Genomic DNA, 19434 nt, shown 5'->3' on the forward strand with positions numbered 1-19434 from the left:
CATGGACCACAACCTGCCAGGCTTCTCTGTCCATAGGATTCTCCAGCAAGAATACTGGAGCGGGTGGCCATGCCCTCCTCCAGGGGATCTTCCTGGCCCAGGGTTAGAACCCACGTCTAATGCGGCACCTGCATTGCAGGCAGATTCTTGACCACCAGGGACCACCAGGGACCACCAGGGAAGTCACAATAACAGGAACTTAACACTTCATGAGAATCAGCAGAATGGAGTAATGAAAACTTGGAGGAGAGAGCAGGGCTGGACTTCCAGAAGTCCTCCCTATAACTTTTGGGCAGTCATTAATCTCTCTGAGCCTTGGTTTCCTCTTGGCTACTGTTACCTTTTTGGAAGTCACTTTGTCTCCACCCTCTCAGGATTTTGGTCTGGAGGGAGCTTAGTAGTTGCATGGCCTAATTTCTCAGCAAAGCTTTCTCTCCACCCTACTTCTGAGTTAGTGAGTCACTTCCTTTTTTTGAATTGAAATCTTAGTTATTTAGGTTGTAAGTAGGGGAATAGACCACAGGCAGTAAACAGATTAGGAAAGAAAGAACTCATAGTCCAAATGGGAAGTGATTAAAGTATGAGTAAGAATCACTGAGAGGCTGGGCTAAAGAAATGTTAAAGAAAGAAATGTCAGGATTATAGTGGTTGTAGACCAACCAGGAGAGAAGGAATGACATGAAAAGAAAAACAAATAACAAATTGAGAGTTAAAAAAATATATATCTTCAGCAGTATTAAGCAAGAAACTGAGTTATATAAATACAAGGTAAGAAATGGTCAGATGAAATTTTCTGTATAGCATTTTTCAGTGAGCATCAAAAGATATCGACATGAATGTTGGTAAGAACCCAGACTAAATTTCTCTCTCACGTCATGCTCAAACACAGCAATTATTTCTTTAATTATATAAGATCTGTATCATCACCGCAAAAACATACCAGTAAAAGTTTCAGTACATGGATTTATGCCAGCAAGCCTCTTTGATGTTCCGAAATCAGAAATCTTGAGAACACCACTATAGGTATTAATCAACACATTGTCACCCTAGAGAAGAAAGAACTTCAATCAGAAATGTTATCTTTCTCCCAATACTGTTTGTTATTGGCTTGAAAGTCTAATAAGAAAAGGTGTCCTTACAGCAAAAAGGACACTATTTCTAGATTCTTCCTTAACAGTAACATCAGTAGTGAATTATTGACACCATTTTTGTTTACATACTATCAGTTCACAATCTGCTAGTCAGGTCACAAGGTGAAACGAGGTTTATAGATAGCAGGGACTACTTGTGTTTGATATGAGTATGATTAGTTAAATTATGATATCTATACTTTCCTAGTACTTGACTTATTCTATGTTGTTTTACTTCTTTTCCTGGAATATTTAGGGGCAGCACAAATAAATGGACATTTGTGTTAGTTTTAGGGTAGTAATATTAACTTACTTTCAATAGTCCAATTTTGTTATAAATTTATTAGTTCTAAATTTTCCCTTTTTAAGGAGAATTTCACAGATTATCTAATTTTAGTTCAACCCAGGAGTATATGATATGTATGGAAGTGGGGATTTTATTTTTTTCCTTCTAACTATTCATCCATTAATTGAACAAGTATTTATTGAGTAGCTACTATGGGCAAGGATACAAAGATTAACCAGCCTACAAGCCACTTGGGAGCAGGGGCCATATCCTTGTTAACTTTGCTCTGTTGAGCTTCCAGCTCCATGGAGCACCTCAAACAGTGCCAGCCATGAAGTGGAAACTCAATCTTTGTTGGCTGAACATGGTTAAGGAGTTTATTTCTTGAGTAAAAGCAATAAGACACGACTATCAATAACTGACCCATGGCAGAGTGATATATATCTGCTGTGTCTAGGATTTATTTATCATTCCAAATTAGTTTTCATAAGAAAAACAATTTTTGCAAATAAAACAATTACCCATCAAAGACCTTACAAGAATGAATCCTAGTGCAACCTACCTTTATATCCCGGTGAACTATCTGATTGTCATGGAGGTATTTTAATCCTTCCAGTATTTGCTTTGTATAAAAGCCGATTGTTTGCTCATTGTCTTTCAGTGGGCCCCATTTGGAACGAAGGAGAGCAGAAAGACTTCCTGTAAGTAGGGAGAAACAGTGGATAAAATCTTATTTGAATGAATTCTTTAAAGCATGTTAGTATTACAATATTAAGCTAACATTTATTGGTTATTAACAGTGGCCCATGTATTATACTAGACACAGTACTTGGGTTCAAATATAAATAGGCAAGTCCCTGCTCTGTTGATGGTCTTTATGAAATACAGTCGAAAAGGCTACTTGGGGCTTCCCCGGTGGGTCTGTGGGTAAAGAATCTGACTACAGTGCAGGAGATGCAGGTTTGATCCCTGGGTTGGGAAGATCCCCTGGAGAAGGGAATGGCAACTGACACCGGTATTCTTGCCTAGAGAATCCCATGGACAGAGGAGCCTGGCAGGCTATGTAGTCCCTACAGTGGCAGAGTTGGACACGACGGAAGCAACTTAGCACACACACACAAAAGACCACTCAGTTTGCAAACCTTAATCCAAGTCATAATGATTGATACAAGAACAGTTCTGGTATTTATTTATCATCTCCCAATAAACTGTAGGGACTTCCCTGATAACCCAGTTGGTAAAGAATCCATTTGGGTTTGATCCCTGGGTTGGGATGATCCCCTCGAGAAGAGAAAGGCTACTCATTCCAGTATTCTCTCCTAGAGACTTCCATGGACTCTACAGTCCATGGGATCACAAAGAACCAGGCACGACTGAACAGCTTTCGCTTTCACTAAACTGTAAGGTAATGGCATATGCCAACGTTTTATTTACATTTACACAAATTAAGACCTGTAAACTAATAAATTCCATTCAGTTTTACTCTTCAAGACCCTACAAACATACTTTTTTTAAAAGTTAGTTGTTTTTTTTTTTTTGAGGTTTTCTTAAACTTTATCTATTATTTTTATTGAGGTATAGTTGATGTACAGTATTATATGTTTCAGGTGTATAACATCTGAAATTTTTAAAGGTTATTTTCCATTTACAGTTATGATCAAACATTGGCTATAATCCCTAGGTTGTGTAATATATCCTTGTAGCTTATTAATTTTCTATATAGTAGAAACCTATACTTTTTAAAGAAAGAAAACCATCTCTTACCTCCTGGGACCTGCTCCATGAAGATTTTAATGAAACCATTTTCACTGAAAGAGCCCAGATACTGGACAATATTTTTGTGTTTCAGATGCTTATGCAAGGCTATTTCTTCATGCAGGGGCTGGGAGTATCTGAAAGATATGCAAATGTCAGTGAGCTAATTATGTCAGACCTTCTTGTATAAATTTAAGCAATACAAATGGGAAATTCCAGCTAAATGAATTCACCCATACATGAAATAAAATATGACCATCGAAGGCCTTTATTTCTCATCACATAAATTCTGTGAAGCTGGAGCCCTGGTAGGGTGTGAGGGGAACTGTGTCAGATACTAGTCTAGGTCTTTGTATATATTAGCTCATTTCTCACAACTCCATGAGAAGGTATTCCTAAGATGCCCATGTTACAGATAAGGAAACTGATTCACAGAACTAACCTATCCAAGATTTCCAAGCTAGTAAGTAACAGAACTAAGATCTGAACCCAGGAGAACTGAAATCACCCACAGAGCTCACTGTCACATTCATATGACCTTCTATTCCATTAGCTTCATAAGTTTATTCTTTCAGGAGATTCTTTCCCAGGAAGACAAAATTGCAAATAACTTTAATATTCATTCCAGAACTTACTGAAAGGTCCAACAACTCTTCAGTAAAAAAATATAGAACCATTTATATGCCAAGTCTCCTTGATTCTATTCCATCCAGTTCTACTCTATCATCATTTTTTACTCATTCCTAGCTGAGCCTCCATACTGAAAGACCAGCTTCAGACCAGACTTCAAAATCATGTACTTGGTATATATCGCTTTATTAAATTTTATGATGAAAGAATTTTATATTTCTGGAACAGACAGAACAACATTTTTGATGATTTTCTGAAGTACTATGAAGTCTATAGACTTTTAACAATCCTGAATATTAATATATTGTCATATATTATGTTAATATAATTACTGTATAACTTAACTGTGGTATGGTGCCAGCAATGATGAACAGAGACTCATAGGTATTTCCTAATTTTTTTTCTGTTGCATGATGGAAGCTACAGGTGTGAAAGGCACTCACTATAACATAAACTATAAGCTGGATGCCTCATAATTTGCTTCAGTGCTACACGCAAGAAATGCTCAAATTTTACAGAGGCAAATCCATATAAGCAGAATGGATTTCTTGGAATGACCATAACAAATACTAGAATCAGTTAGTATTGAATAACATTAGTAGGTTACAAAAACCCAAATTCATTTAATTATTTTTAAAATATATTTAAAATTTTTATTTATTTAATTGACTTAGCCATGCAGCTTGCAGGAGCTTAGTTCCCCGATTAGAGGCTGAACCCAGGTCCCAGAAATGAAACTGCCAAGTCCTAACCACTGGACCACAAACGGATTTAATTTAAACAAACTTTTATAACCTGTGAAACACTTCTCAGAAAGCTGCCAGCAGCAGCCCAAAATTGACTTGTATATCAGACCTCTTACTCCTTTTACTTTTCTTCAGAATTGTTCTAGGAGCTAAAGGCTTGTATTAAACTAAACCCCTTAACAAGATATCAGTTAGGGACAATACCATTTTGACTATTGCTAGAATGAGACAATGCAAGAAATACCAGTATACAATGTTACCAAGGAGATCCTTAGGTAATGACTCTCAACTATGAAGACATTTACAAGTTACTTTTCCCATGAAGTTTAAAATGCTTTATTAATGCTAGTTAATGAGATCACTCTTGCTATGCATGAGATAAATCACTGGCAATATTGGGCCAATTCTTCAGATTTGGTATATCAAGATGACTGCATAATCCAAAGCAAAAGGCTCACTCGGTTTATGACAAATAATTAAAAGGCTCCGACCCCCTGACAACCTATTAAATATCAATCATAAATGTTGAAATATAAGATCATGAAGAAATAAATATACAATACACACTTCTCAAGATGACTGCATAATCCAAAGCAAGAGGATCACTCAGTTTATGACAAATAATTAAAAGGCTCCGACCTCCTGACAACCTATTAAATATCAATCATAAATGTTGAAATATAAGATCGTGAAGAAATAAATATACAACACACACTTCTCCTTATGTAACCAAAGGATAGCTCAAAAGTTACAATAATAGAATTCATCCTAGCTGAGAATAAAGACTCTTCTCCAGTGTGGAAACGATTAGTAACACTAGCAATTCTCACTAAATGTAAGTGAAAGTGTAAGTACCGCACACTGAATAAGCATGAAATTATAATTTGTTCAGGTCAATAAGCAACACTTGTCTGTGGGAATTATAAGAAAATCCCATTTCTTCTCAATTACTTGTGATAACAGAAAGAAAAATGGTATAGACATTCAAAGATACTTAAATATGCACTTAGCTTTGAAAAATTAATATATCATACATGTCTCCAGAGCACCTCTCCTGACTCAAATTCCCACTATAACCATCCAAAGCAGTGAAGTTCCCAAACTTGGCTGGCCATTTTGCATCTCCTGGAAGGATTTTTAAAAATATCAACGTCTATGACCTACCCCAGAATTTTGGAGGTTATGGCTTGAGCATCAGTATTTTTTAAAAGTTCCCCAGGTTCCTCTAACACACACCTGGGTGGAAATACCTGACCTAGGACAATAGTTAACAAATGTGTAGAATGTTAGCGGAAGCCAACTCGAGATGTACAACTAGCTGGGACAAATTATGAGAGTGTCCTTAGAATCCAGCAGCTTGCTCTTGTGACTACTCTGATGCTCTAACGAAGCGTTTTTAGAGTGTGAGAGAACCACAGAAGAAGCTGCTTTTGTTGCTATGATCCTTCACTACAGATGGTAGTGTTTAGTGTACGTTGGATTATGCATTATTCACACCCATCCTACCATCTGAGCAATTACCCTTTGTAACTGCGACTTTTTTAAAAGCCACCTTGAAACTCTCTAGGTCACAAAGGTGGAAATGCTTTCTGTGTTGTATCTCTCAATAACATGATAGACTTCACCTTAATCTTCTCTTAGAGGTAACAAAAAGATGCCCCACAGCAACTGTTCAAGAGAAGGGCTTGTCATGCAAGTGTTTTCAAACAAACCACATTATGCCAAATGGATCTTCGCTGGTGTTGGTGTACTCTGCGTATGCACAGTGGTAGCTGAATAAACTTAAGCTCCAAAGACAGTTTTCAAAGTGGTTTTCTTCCAAGTGACTAGTTACATTTATCTGGTGGTGGGGAGGAAGGGGATACTACTAAAGACAATCCTTTTAAATTTTATATCGCTTAAAAATCCACTCTATGTATCAATATATAATACTTAAGAACCTATAAGACTATTTGATGAAAATTTTAATATAACACACACACACATATATATATATTCCCTATATATATATATAGGGATACATATACTAGATATAAATGTATCTAGTGAATAGTTTCTATCACCATCCCAGAAGAATTCATACTTACGTCTCATGAGTTAACCAAGGAGAAATTGCAAAAATACCATAGACAACCTAAAACTGAATTTACTGTCTACCTACCTAATATCTGTTCCTCCCTCTTTCTGTGATTTTGTTTGGAGAAACAACCAGCCAACTTAAAAACCACTGAGTTTCTAACCTCCCTTGTAGTCAGGAGTGGTCACTTTTGGCCAATGAAACAAGAGGTGAAAATAGGCTGGACATTCCTGAGAAAGTTCGTTTTCCTTTTCCCTCTTCCTGTCTGGAATGCAGACAAGGCAGAGTGACCACCTGTCAGGAAGTCACGTACCAAGATGGAGACCAAGGATGGCAAGGCAGAAAGAGAGCTGAGGCCTGGGACACTGGTTATAGGGGAAAGAGGGGTGTCTTTTTGAGCTTGTGGTAATCAGAGAAGGCATCTCTGAGGGCTTGGGAACTGAACTTGGGACCTAATTGATGACAACGAAGCAATTCCACCAATATGTGGTATTGGTGGTCACTGTGGCTGCAGAGGAGGAGGCGAGGCCACAGAGGGAGGCAGGTGTCTGTGTTAAGGTTCCTGGGTTTTGTGTTGTAAGAACTCACAGCCAGGTTTTAAGCAGTAATGACATGATGTGATTTCAACTCGAGAAAGAGCTCTGTGCAGTCTCTGAGGAAGGGATTTCTCTAACAGTGTTTGTCAGGACCAAAGACTCACAAGAGTGTGGGACTGCCCTACGACTGTCTCTCCAGTGTTGGGGGACAGTGGTTTTGCCCTGTGACGTCACTTTTCTGATGGCGTCAAGAAGAGGCGTTGATTTCTCAGTTGGTCCAACTTTCCACCTTCAGTTTAGAATGGAGTGCTAACTTCCAATGTCCTTAACACACCTGACTGGAAACTGGAACTTCTGGTTCAAACCATTTTAGCTGGTGCTCATTCCCCATATATCCATATAATAAACCAATCACGATGAAACATAACCTGAGCCCACACACTGGGCCATTCCCTTTTCTACTCTTTGAAAGTCCTAGTTACCACGGAGATGCCATCCTTCCCCAACAGTCTTGGGCCTGAATCACTGAGTGACGCAGCAGCTAAACCTCAGAGGGAGCTAATTAAAGCCACAGAGTTTTCAGACAGTTTCATTAATTAGAATATCACCAAAATACTTTGTAAATGCTATTAACAACTGAAATACCTTAGAAAGCAGCTTTGATTAGTCACAATTACTGTACCTGCTGTCTCTCTCTGGGATTTCCTTAATGGCGATTCTGACTTGGTTGCTCAGATCTCGACCTGCATAAACTATCCCATAAGTGCCTTTTCCTAAAACGACTCTGTCACCATTTTCATCATATTCATAGTCATACTACAGAAGGGCAAAGGGGGAGAGAAGATTGAAACGTTAGCTGCAGTCCACATTTTAAACATCAACTTTTTCCAAGAGCATTTTTCCTTATTTTATCAAATGGTTTTAACAAGGAAAACAATAAGATGAGGTTCTAAAGAACAGTTTCAAGAACCAAAGAATAAACTTAACACAGAGCATCATGTGTTCTTATTTTCCCAACTGTGACAAACACCGGGCGGTGGGGGGTGGGGGCGGCAGAGAGGGACTATGTATTGAAATCCATAGAAGCGCTCCTCCAAAAGCCCACTTGGATTCTTTACCCATTGAATCCTGTTGATCACTGATTCTGAAGATGTGTATGATTAGCATCAATGTCTCTCAATAGCTATCTCAATAGCTATCAAACTTTTGTTTTTCAGCTGTTGGTACCGTCAAAGCATTTCACACTCTTCCAGGAGAAGAAAACCACTCAATGGCTTTGAGTAGGAAGAAACTTTGAGGTCTTCAGTTCAGTTCAGTTCAGTCGCTCAGTCGTGTCCAACTCTTTGTGACCCCATGAATCGCAGCATGGAGGCCTCCCTGTCCATCACCAACTCCTGGAGTTCACTCAGACTCATGTCCATCAAGTCAGTGATGCCATCCAGCCATCTCATCCTCTGTTGTCCCCTTCTTCTCCTGCCCCCAATCCCTCCCAGCATCAAAGTCTTTTCCAATGAGTCAACTCTTTGCATGAGGTGGCCAAAGTACTGGAGTTTCAGCTTCAGCATCAGTCCTTCCAAAGAAATCCCAGGGTTGATCTCCTTCAGAATGGACTGGTTGGATCTCCTTGCAGTCCAAGGGACTCTCAAGAGTCTTCTCCAACACCACAGTTCAAAAGCATCAATTCTTCAGTGCTCAGCCTTCTTCACAGTCCAACTCTCACATCCATACATGACCACAGGAAAAACCATAGCCTTGACTAGACGGACCTTAGTCAGCAAAGTCATGTCTCTGCTTTTGAATATGCTATCTAGGTTGGTCATAACTTTTCTTCCAAGGAGTAAGCGTCTTTTAATTTCATGGCTGCAGTCACCATCTACAATGATTTTGGAGCCCAAAAAAATAAAGTCTGACACTGTTTTCACTGTTTCTCCATCTAGCTGACAATAATAAGCAAGGATTATTTGTACTTTACCCCTGTTCCCAATTCCCCAAGACTCAAAACATTTTAAAAATGAAAAATGGGGACTTCTCCGGCAGTCTGGTGGTTAGGACTCTGTGCTTCCACTGCAGGGGCCATGGGTTCTATCTCTGGTCTGGGAACTAAGATCCCACATGCCTCGTGGCATGACTAAAAAAAATAGAATAAATGAAAAAAATTTTTAATGTAAAATTAAAAAAAAATTTTTAATCAAAAAAAATTTTTAATTAAAAAAATTTTTTAAAAGGAAAAACTTCAAAATGAAGGAAAAACTTCATTTTTGATCCAAAAAAGGAAATATCTACAGCCCTAAACCCAAAGTGGTAGCATGTCAGTTGAATACGGAAAACAGCATCAAATAAATGAAAGGGGTATAGTGACCTTTAGAACTTCCCAGGTGGCTCAGTGGTAAAGAATCTGCCTGCCAAGCAGAAGACAAGGGTTCAATCCCTGGGTCAGAAAGATCCCCTGGAGAAGGAAATGTCAACCCACTCCAGCATTCTTGCCTGGAGAATCCCATGGACAGAGGAGCCTGGTGGGCTACAGTTTATAGGGTCACAAAGGAGTGGGAAACAACTTAGCAGCTAAACAACAACAACATGTGACATTTGGTAGACATCCTCTCAGACCTGGAGGCATCATCCACAGAGGCATCTTTTGTTGTGGGCTTAAACTACAGGATTCCTGGTCATCAAATGATCAAGCCATGTCTATGTAGAAACCCAATGTAAAACTACAGACCAGCAGGAGAGACCATTAAAACAAGCTCCTTTCTTTGTCTGTATTTTGCCAGAGTATAAAACTAGCAGCACATAGCTAGGTTCAACTCACAGAAGGGTTTGGGTTAGCCATTTAAAAAAAAAACAAACTGATTTCAAACATTCGTATATCAGCAAATTTAAAATTAACACACAAAATAATCCAAAAGAAGATAATGATCATGGATTTTGACACTAAACTAACAACATAGTCTTAAAATATACAGAGTTGATAAAATTACAAAGAAAAATATGCAATATAAACCATAATAGGTTCTAAATAGAACTCTTTTAGAAACCAATATATCTAGCAGACAAATTCAAAATAGAGACCCTAATGGCACAAATAACAAGTTTGGTATGGTAAATACAGAGATAGCTACAAATTCCTTCCATACATATATGAAAAATATAAAATAATTAGTCACATATTAGGCCACAAAGAAAATTTCAACAAATTTAAAAAATTTTGACTAAAAATAAGACAGCCAAAAACTCTATTTGAAAACTGAGCATTGCAATTTAAAATTATCAAGGGATTAAAAAAATAAATGATCATGGGAATTACAAAGTAGTTGAAAAAGAATGACAAGGAGAGCATTGCGCATCAAAAACCTCAGATTTAGAACTATGTATATAAAAATTTTCACAGTTTTAAAGAATTGCATTAGAAAACAGAACACTTTTTAAATGATCAAGTTAAATGGTCAAGAAAATACAAAAAGAAGAATATATTACTATCCAAAGAGTAGAAGAGTTTCTGGTTTTGGCAATATGGTAGGCTATGTACACGAAAATGTTCCCACCAAAAAAACCTAGACAAAATTAAACAGACATACTTTAAATGTCTAGTGTGCGTGCTCAGTCATGCCCAACTATTTGCTACCCCATGGACTGTAGCCCACCAGGCTCCTCTGTCAATGGGATTTTTCCAGGCAAGAATACTGAAGTGGGTTACCATTTTCTACTCCATTAAATGCCTACCCGGGCTTATAAAAAAGTAAAGAAGACTTCTGCTGCTAAGTCGCTTCAGTTGTATCTAACTCTATGCGACCCCATAGACGGCAGCCCACCAGGCTCCCCTGTCCCTGGGATTCTCCAGGCAAGAACACTGGAGTAGGTTGCCATTTCCTTCTCCAATAAAGAAGACTTCTAGGAACTAGAAATTAAAAGGAAAAGGGACACTAAAGGGATAATCCCAAGAACTGATGACCTTGCAGTCCAAGTGCTGGGGATGAAGTCTTCTAGATTTATAAATCTAGGGCAGAGGTTGGCAAACAGTTAAAGGGCCAGATATTGATTATTTTCAGATTTGTGGGCCATATGATCTCCATGGCAGCAACTCAACCCTGCCATTGTCAGTAGCTCAGTCAATACAGAAGCAAGAGGGCATGGCTGTGTTCCAGTAAGACTTTATTTACCAAGAGAAGTGGTGGGCTGGTTTTGGTGTCTGGGATACAGTTCATCAATTCCTTATCTGAGATTTTGGTCTTAATGCTCACTGGGGATAGGAAATGAAACCTTGTGTCTATGGAAAGTGAAGAGATAGCACACACAAAACCAGGCTCCTTGAAAGACTATAATTTGGTGAAAGGGTAGATTAGAAAAAAGTCAGCCCACTGCACTGAGAAACAAAAAGAAAACTTTGTCTGTCTTAGATTAAGCTCTGAGTAGACAAAGTCTCCTCTGAATACTTTCAACCACTGGCTGACACTCTGCTGTCTGGAGCTCAAATGGACACTTGTCATTAATATCCATAATCTGTATCAAGCCTGGAAAATTCCTGGAGTGACAACAGAAACAAAGCAAAACATTTAAAAGGAAGACTCCTTTAACACAGGCTATAAAGGATCCACCAGTGAAATTAAGCTCATAATCCAAAATTTAAAAATATACAACAAAATAATTCACTATCAGTGAGTACTGGTTGAGTTTGACAAATATCACTCTAAAATAAGTACATTTAACATAAAGATATAAAATAAGAAATCCAAAATATGAGGAAAGAATGAAAAGTGAAAGTGACTCAGTCATGTCCAACTCTTTGGGATCCCATGGACTGTATAGTCCATGGAATTCTCCAGGCCAGAATACTGGAGTGGGTAGCCTTTCCCTTCTCCAGGGAATTGTCCCAAATCAGGGATCAAACCCAGGTCTCCCACATTGCAGGTGGATTCTTTATCAGCTGAGCCACAAGGAAAGCCCAAGAATACTGGAGCGGGTAGCCTATCCCATCTCCAGGGGATCTTTCTGACCCAGGAATCAAACCAGGGTCTCCTGCATTGCAGGAGGATTCTTTACTAACTGAGCTATCAGGGAAGCCCTTGAGAAAAGGATAAAGACACTCTAAAAAGGGCCAGACAGACTTGAGACAGACTCAAACCTAACCTCCAGAAATTGAGCCCTAAATAGGAAAAGATAAATATTAAATTCCCACTCAGATATGATATAGGGAAACTACAAAATATCAAAGGTAAAGAGAGGATGATAAAAGAGAGAGAATTAAAAAAAAAAAAAAAGAACAAATAACCCACAAAGGCAGGTAATCTGGTTACTCTGTAATTCTCCGGGGTACACTTTCTCAATTTGAGAGGCTACTATCACAAAGGATGAGGAAGATGGAGGGTGTATTGTTACCAGCTCGTTTATTTGCTTCCAAGAGGTTTCCAAGCCTTGATAGGGGCAATCAGGTTGTATTCTTTTGGAGAATGCTATGCCCACTACCGTGGCAGGACTTGGTGAACACGGACCTCCCTATCATGGACCCTACCCTACCAGAGGAAAGAGGCCAAGCTCTGGAAAAGAGATGCCTGCTTTCTCTGTGGCAACACTTTACCCAATGTACATTAGAGAATACTCCTATTCTAGCAATCTGACATATGGCTAAGGATTGTCCTTAGACCAGAGGAGGAAAAACAGTTATGTTTACAGGATGAGAGAATGGGAAACAGGGATCGTTTAGCAAATTCTCCAGACTGGAAGATACTCCAGCAAAGAAGCAGTACACACAGTCCAAAAATTCTACTTGAAGGAGCCCAAGTCTCTATATCCAACTCTTGGTCCAGACTTTCGCCATGCTATACCATGCATGCTGGAAATCTACCAGCCAGGACCCAGGCTGGCAGGAGGCAGGACAGGGACCATCATCAAAGTCCTGTAACTCATCTTTGCCAGTGTGGCCTATCAAAGGGAGGGAAACCTCCACACTGAACCTAGTACTACCACCACCTTACGTTATTATAACGCACTGGTAGTGTAGTCGCCAAGTCGTGTCCGACTCTTGCAACCCCATAGACTCCATGCCAGGCTTCTCTGATCATGGATTCTCCAGGCAAGAATACTGGAGTGGATTGCCATTTCCTTCTCCAGGGGATCTTCCTGACCCAGGAAATGAACTCAGGTCTCCTGCATTGTAGGCAGATTCTGAACCGACTGAGCTATGAGGAAAGCCCCTTTTATAATGCACTATATAATTTTAATTATTATAATTAAAAGAAAAAATATCAGCTTTCAATAATCTACCTCATTTGATGATCATAATAAGCCTGTGTCATAGCAGGAAAAGTCTATGATTAGCTCCAGTTTACAAATGATCAAAAATATCTTCCACTGAAAATACGTGAAAATGTTGGCTTAAACCTAGCCCATCAGATCCTGCCAAGGCTGTAGGACAATCTTTTTTACAGTTATCAACATTAAGAAAACTAAGATCATGGCATCCAGTCCTATCACTTCATGGCAAATAGATGGGGGGAAAATGGAAACAGTGGCAGATATTATTTTCTTGAGGTCCAAAATCACTGTGGACAGTGATGGCAGCAAGAAAATTAAAAGACGCTTGCCCATTGGAAGAAAAGCTATGACAAACCTAGACAACATATTAAAAAGCAGAGACATTACTTTGCCAACAAAGATCATATAGTCAAAGCTATGGCTTTTTCAGTAGTCATTTACGGAAGTGAGAGTTGGACCATAAAGGTTGAACAACGAAGAATTAATGCTTTTGAATTGTGGTGCTGGAGAAGACTCTTGAGAGTCCCTTGGACAGCAAGGAGATCAAACCAGTCAATCCTAAAGGAAATCAGTCCTGAATATTCATTGGAAAGACTGATGCTGAAGCTCCAATACTTTGGCCACCTGATGCAGAGAGCCAGCTCATTGAAAAGACCCTGATGCTGAGAAAGATTGAAGGCAAGAGGAGAAAGGGGTGGCAGAGGATGAGATGGTTAGATAGTATCATCAACTCAATGGACATGATTTTGAGTAAACTCGGGGAGATGGTGAAGGACAGGGAAGCCTGGTGTGCTGCAGTCTATGGGCCACAAAGAATCGGATACAACTGAGGGACTGAATAACAATAACATCAGATTCTAGATTTTCTATTCTTCATACCACCAATGCTGCAGGAAAATCTTTTTCACAGTATAAGAACTTGTAAGATATATCTCAGTTCTGTTTCCAAACACCAATATTGTACAGATGTTCCAGCATATTCTTGGTATCCACTGAATACCCATATATATTCAAACAGACATAGGGTGTGACATCTGTTGGCCATCTTTGACTCCATTCTTCCCTTTCTCCCCAGGTCACATTGACTGCCAAATGCGGCTAGGCTGATTCTCACTGCTCTTGCTTCAGATCAGGCCCTCCTTGCTTCTGTGTGTGTGTGCGTGCTCAGTTGCTTCAGTTGTGTCCATCTCTTTGTGACACTACAGACTGTAGGCTACCAGGATCCTCTGTCCACGAAATTCTCCAGGCAAGAACACTGGAATGGGTTGACATGCCCCCTCCAGGGGATCTTCATGACCCAGGGATTGAACCTGCATCTCTTATATCTCCTGTATTGGCAGGCAGGTTCTTTACCACTAGCACCACCTAGGAAGCCCCCTAGTTTCTATATTATTCTACAAATCCTCAACAGGCCTTCCTGCTACCTCCTACCCTGTTGCTCTGTTTTCCAACTCACCCTCCAAAAAGTTAGCAGTGAACTTCCCAGTCTCAGGTTCCAAAGTGAACTTTCCACATTCATACCACTGCTTCTGCTTTACGTGTTCCTCATCACTTTCAGGATCAAATCCAGACTCCTTAGCCTGGAGTCAATACCCTTCAGAATCTCTTTGCTACCTCTGTGTTCAGCCTGCTATCTCATCAACGTCCTCCAAAAGCTCCCAGTGAAGTTCCCCAGATCTTTGTGCCTTTACACATAGGCGTTTTCTACCTAAGGAGTTCTGCCTCGTCCTTTAAAATAAGGAACCTTTCTTGAACTATCCACCTAATCCTCAAAGCTGGGGTTAGATTCTGGTCTGATAGACTTCCAAGGCCTTTTGCCCTCATTCATGGAGGCATTTTTCACTCTTCTCTTAGCCCATCTGCATTCCATTCTCTACTCTGAGATCTTTGAGAACCAGGACTTTATCTTGAATTGGTCTGTCGCTAGTCTTAGCCATATCTGGATTGCAGTAGAGGTTCAGTGAATATTTGCTTAATCAATCGGGCTACAGAAAATTTAATGGGAACCTTTTCTTAGTTTGTTTTTCCACTGTGGAGCCCTAACCACTGAACCATCAGAGAATTCCCTTGATAACAACCAGATGCCAAAACAAAACATTCACCATCAGCATCCTTTTATTTTTCATTGAAAGGAGTTTTGCCACAGGAATACTTACTTAGCATAGTGAAGAATATACAAGCCTCGATGAAACTGCTCAAGGTTTGAGCAGGAAATGCAAGGACAGGAAATTCCTGTCCCTCAGGAATGCAAGGCATCAAAAGACTGTTCTTTTTTAAAAAGAATATTAACTATAGAAGTTGCCTCCTGTTAGACAAAGTGGTCATAGTGAAACTCATAAGGGCTTTCAAAAAAACTGAACACCACTCCAATGCATGATTGCCACTCGGTTTCTTTTTTCTTCTTTGATTAATTTATTTATTTGGGCTGTGCTAGGTTCTTAGTTGTGGCTCATGGGATCTTTGCAGCAGCGAGCGGGCTTCTGAGTTGTGCCACACGAGCTCTTATTTGCAGCATGCCAGATCTAGTGCTCCAAACAGGGATTGAACTAGGGTCCCCTGCCCTGAGAGCATGGAGCCCTACCAACTGGATCACCACAGAAGTCCTTTTCTTCTTCTTTTTCTTTTTAATTCCTTCTTCTTTTTCTTACAATATAGAGATATCATTTTAAAAGGCAGGCTTGAGAAGACTTCCAAGACCTTTAAGGACACAGAATTATCTCTGTGATGACCAGAAGTAGAAAGAGATCTTGACCAAAGCCAAGGGTCTGTTAAATAACGAAAATGGAGGAAAAAAGGCAGGGGCTGGGGGAATCGGGTGTTTTTAAAAATAAGAATAAAATTACACTGCTTATATAGTTTGCATTCTATTTCTATGGCGATGGGTTAACAAACCAGGTGTTGCTAAGGGAGACAACTGCACTTTGAAGCAACGACGGGAATGCTTCTAGAATCAGCCTCTCCTGTTGCCTGCCCAGAACTGTCTAAACTGGCGCGCGTAGGAAGACAATCTTGACAAGGCCAAACACCAAAGCGGTGACTCATTTAGTCTTTGCCCTGTCAAGGGACTCACAGTAAAACAGTCACCTTCTAAAAAGCCATGCGCTGTCCCTGGTATTAATTACCTTAACTGAGTAGTCACCTCAAGGACTCAAGTTGTAGCTTTGCTATTTTTCTAGTCATAATGCCTTAGTAAGATGTAAATACTAAAAGCATTAATAACTAGTAATAGCATTAAGAGTAAAAATGCGGTAGGTATAAATATCTAATTCTATAGCTCTCTCCTTTCTCAGATCTTTACTCACATCTTCCCTCCTAAAGGCTTCCTTGTGTAAAATCACATTCCTGTTTCACTATAACTTCCTAAATCCTTCCCTGCTTAATTTTTCTCGTTTATGTTGATCATTACTCAAACATAGCATGCATTTTACTTACTTCCTGTCAGTCTCCCACTAGTGAGCTTAGTGAAGGCAGGGATTTCCTCTATTTGTTTTCTTGCTAGATCCCCAGCACCTAGAAGAGTGTCTTCCTCATAGCAGGTGTCCAATACATATTTGGTGAATGAATTGATGGGATCCACTGGGACCCCCTAATGTGGTATAAAGATTATTTTAAGATGAAAACAACTGAAGAAATAGCTGCAGAAAAAACGTTTTCTAAACATATTTTGCTGACTTAAGCAAAGCCTGTTGAAAATATAGATGCCACAATCTCCTCTCCAGGAGGTTTAGGACCTCTTATATCTGGATGAGAAATTACTAAACAAAACCTGTTTCAAAACTTTCCATACTTTCCACTTGTTTCTCATTAGTTTCCCACCATGTTGCATCCCCTTGAAGTCCTTCTAAGAACTTTTCTTTAAAAAAAATTTTTACTGTGCTTTTTTTCTTGATGTGGACCATTTTTTAAAGTTTTTATTGAACATGTTACAATATTACTTCTGTTTTATGTTTTGGATTTTGGGCCATGAGGCATGTAGGATCTTAGTTCCCTGACCAGGAATTGAACCCACATCCTTGGCATTAGAAGGTGAAGTCTCAATGGACTGGACTACCACTGGACTGCCAGGGAAGTCCCAAAGGCTTTTCCTATTAAGATAAATAAACTTTTAAATCTAGCTATGCAGGAATTACTTCTTTGCATATTCCCCCATACAGGAATAAACTCTTGTCTTTTCTCCTGTTAATCTTTCTTTTGTCAGTTAATTTGCAGGCCTCCAATCACTGAACATGAGTTGACAGAGGAAAAAAGTTTCTTTTTCTTGCAACGGAAAAATGAATGAGTAATAAACATATTCTTATCATACAACACCATAGTGACAGCTATTCCCAGGCAGTGCAGTAACTGTGGGTGATCAACTTCAGATCTGGTTGTTGTGGTTTAGTCACTAAATCATGTCCAACTCTTTTGTGACCCCATGGATTGCAGCCTGCCAGCCTCCTCTGTCCATGGGATTTCCCAGGCAAGAATACTGGAGTGGTTAGCCATTTCCTTCTCCAGGGCATCTTCCCAACCCAGGGGTTGAACCTGCCTTTCCTGCATTGGCAGGCAGGTTCTTTACTGCTGAGCCAGATTTGTACAAAAATAGAAACACGAGGCCAAAGAAAAACAAACCAGTGTGCTGCTGGATGACTCTGAATTGATTTAAATGAATTCTAAACCATAATTCACTGTTAACGTTTGTGAAGCAAATCATCAAAAAAAACGAAATGGTAAGGTTTCATCATTCAGCAGATGTTTGAGTGAAAGGAAAACATTTCATTTGTCTTACTTGTTCCTAATCCATCACACAGGGGGCAACTTCCTCTCTATGCAGCCTGGAAACTACATAGAAACAGGTTCACAGGGCCAGCTGCTATGATTACTTCAGGCTTGTGTCAGTTTATGCCCATTCTGATAAAACAGTGAGGTACAAATGCATAACAGAAAAAGGAGCACCACGGGAAAAGGGAGGGAGAATATATGTATGTTTGGAAGAGGCATGGGGAGGAAGGCAACATATTCTGTACTGAACACCAAAGGAACTCAGTAATTTATGGCTTCTTCCAAAAACTAAAGAAGAGAGAGGGAGAGATGAAGCAAATGGGCGGAGAGTGGCTTGATTGTGGTATTCAGCTTGATTATGGTATTCATTCTTTCACTGACTTCACATTGATTAAACAATCATCAAGCTCATTTCCCAGCATTTACTCTGCCCTCCTCCAATCTATATCCCTTTCCTCCCAGTTTGAGATATTGTTTAAACAACTCTGGTTTTGTCACTCCTCAGCTTCAAACTCTTCTAAGCCTTCTGAATGAACTGCTTGGATGCCTGATCCCCGCAAGACGATGGGGTGAAAAGGGAAAGAGGGCCACAGTCCAACCTTGGGATGTAAATAGTCCAGTGCAGGCTACTGAACTACAGGGAAATGAAAAGAGTTAGGGCAGAGGATGGGGCAAAAATGCTGTAAGGGCAGAGAAAAGTGAAAAGATGTGGTGAAAATGGTTCAAAGTAAAAAGCAACCTTGAGTTGTATCTCAAAAAGTTAGAGTAGAGTCACCAAGTAGAACAAAGCAGAAAAAGCGTGTGGAGTTGGGCATCTGCAGGCCAAGTCCAGAGGCTGGAACAGCATGGCTGTTTGAATAATGGACAGGAGTTTGGCACTGCAGCACCGCAGGGTGGAAAGGAAAGGGTAAGGTACAGCCAGAGGGATAAGAACATTGTATGGTGCAGAAATCTTCTTCTAAAAAGAATAGCATCAAAGATTTTTATTTTTATTTTTTAAAATGCCATTTGCAGCGGCATGGATAGACCTAGAGATTGTCATACTGAGTGAATTAAGTCAGACAGACAAATACCATATGCGTATATGTGAAATCTAAAGACATGGTACAAATGAGCCTATTTACAAAACAGAAGTTGAGTCACAGATGTAGAAAAACTTGCGTGGAACTGACATATACACACTACTATATACAGAATAGACAGCTAATAAGCACCTACTGAATAGCACAGAGAACTCTATTCATTACTCTGTAATGACCCATAT

At 39.5% G+C, this 19434-nt stretch overlaps 1 protein-coding gene across 1 annotated transcript in view; it reads right to left on the reverse strand.

Moving 5' to 3' along the window:
- Positions 1 to 19434, reverse strand: part of MAP3K5 (mitogen-activated protein kinase kinase kinase 5) — a 227169-nt gene that overhangs the window by 44950 nt on the left and 162785 nt on the right. The window contains exons 15-18 of the mRNA XM_052645679.1: positions 7843 to 7976; positions 3181 to 3308; positions 1979 to 2115; positions 941 to 1046 (exon numbers count right to left, since the gene is read on the reverse strand). Of these exons, the coding sequence (XP_052501639.1) occupies positions 941 to 1046; positions 1979 to 2115; positions 3181 to 3308; positions 7843 to 7976 (505 nt within the window). The remainder of the gene's footprint in view (positions 1 to 940; positions 1047 to 1978; positions 2116 to 3180; positions 3309 to 7842; positions 7977 to 19434) is intronic.

This window comes from Budorcas taxicolor, chromosome 9, assembly GCF_023091745.1.
Source record: "Budorcas taxicolor isolate Tak-1 chromosome 9, Takin1.1, whole genome shotgun sequence".
NCBI lineage: Eukaryota > Metazoa > Chordata > Mammalia > Artiodactyla > Bovidae > Budorcas > Budorcas taxicolor.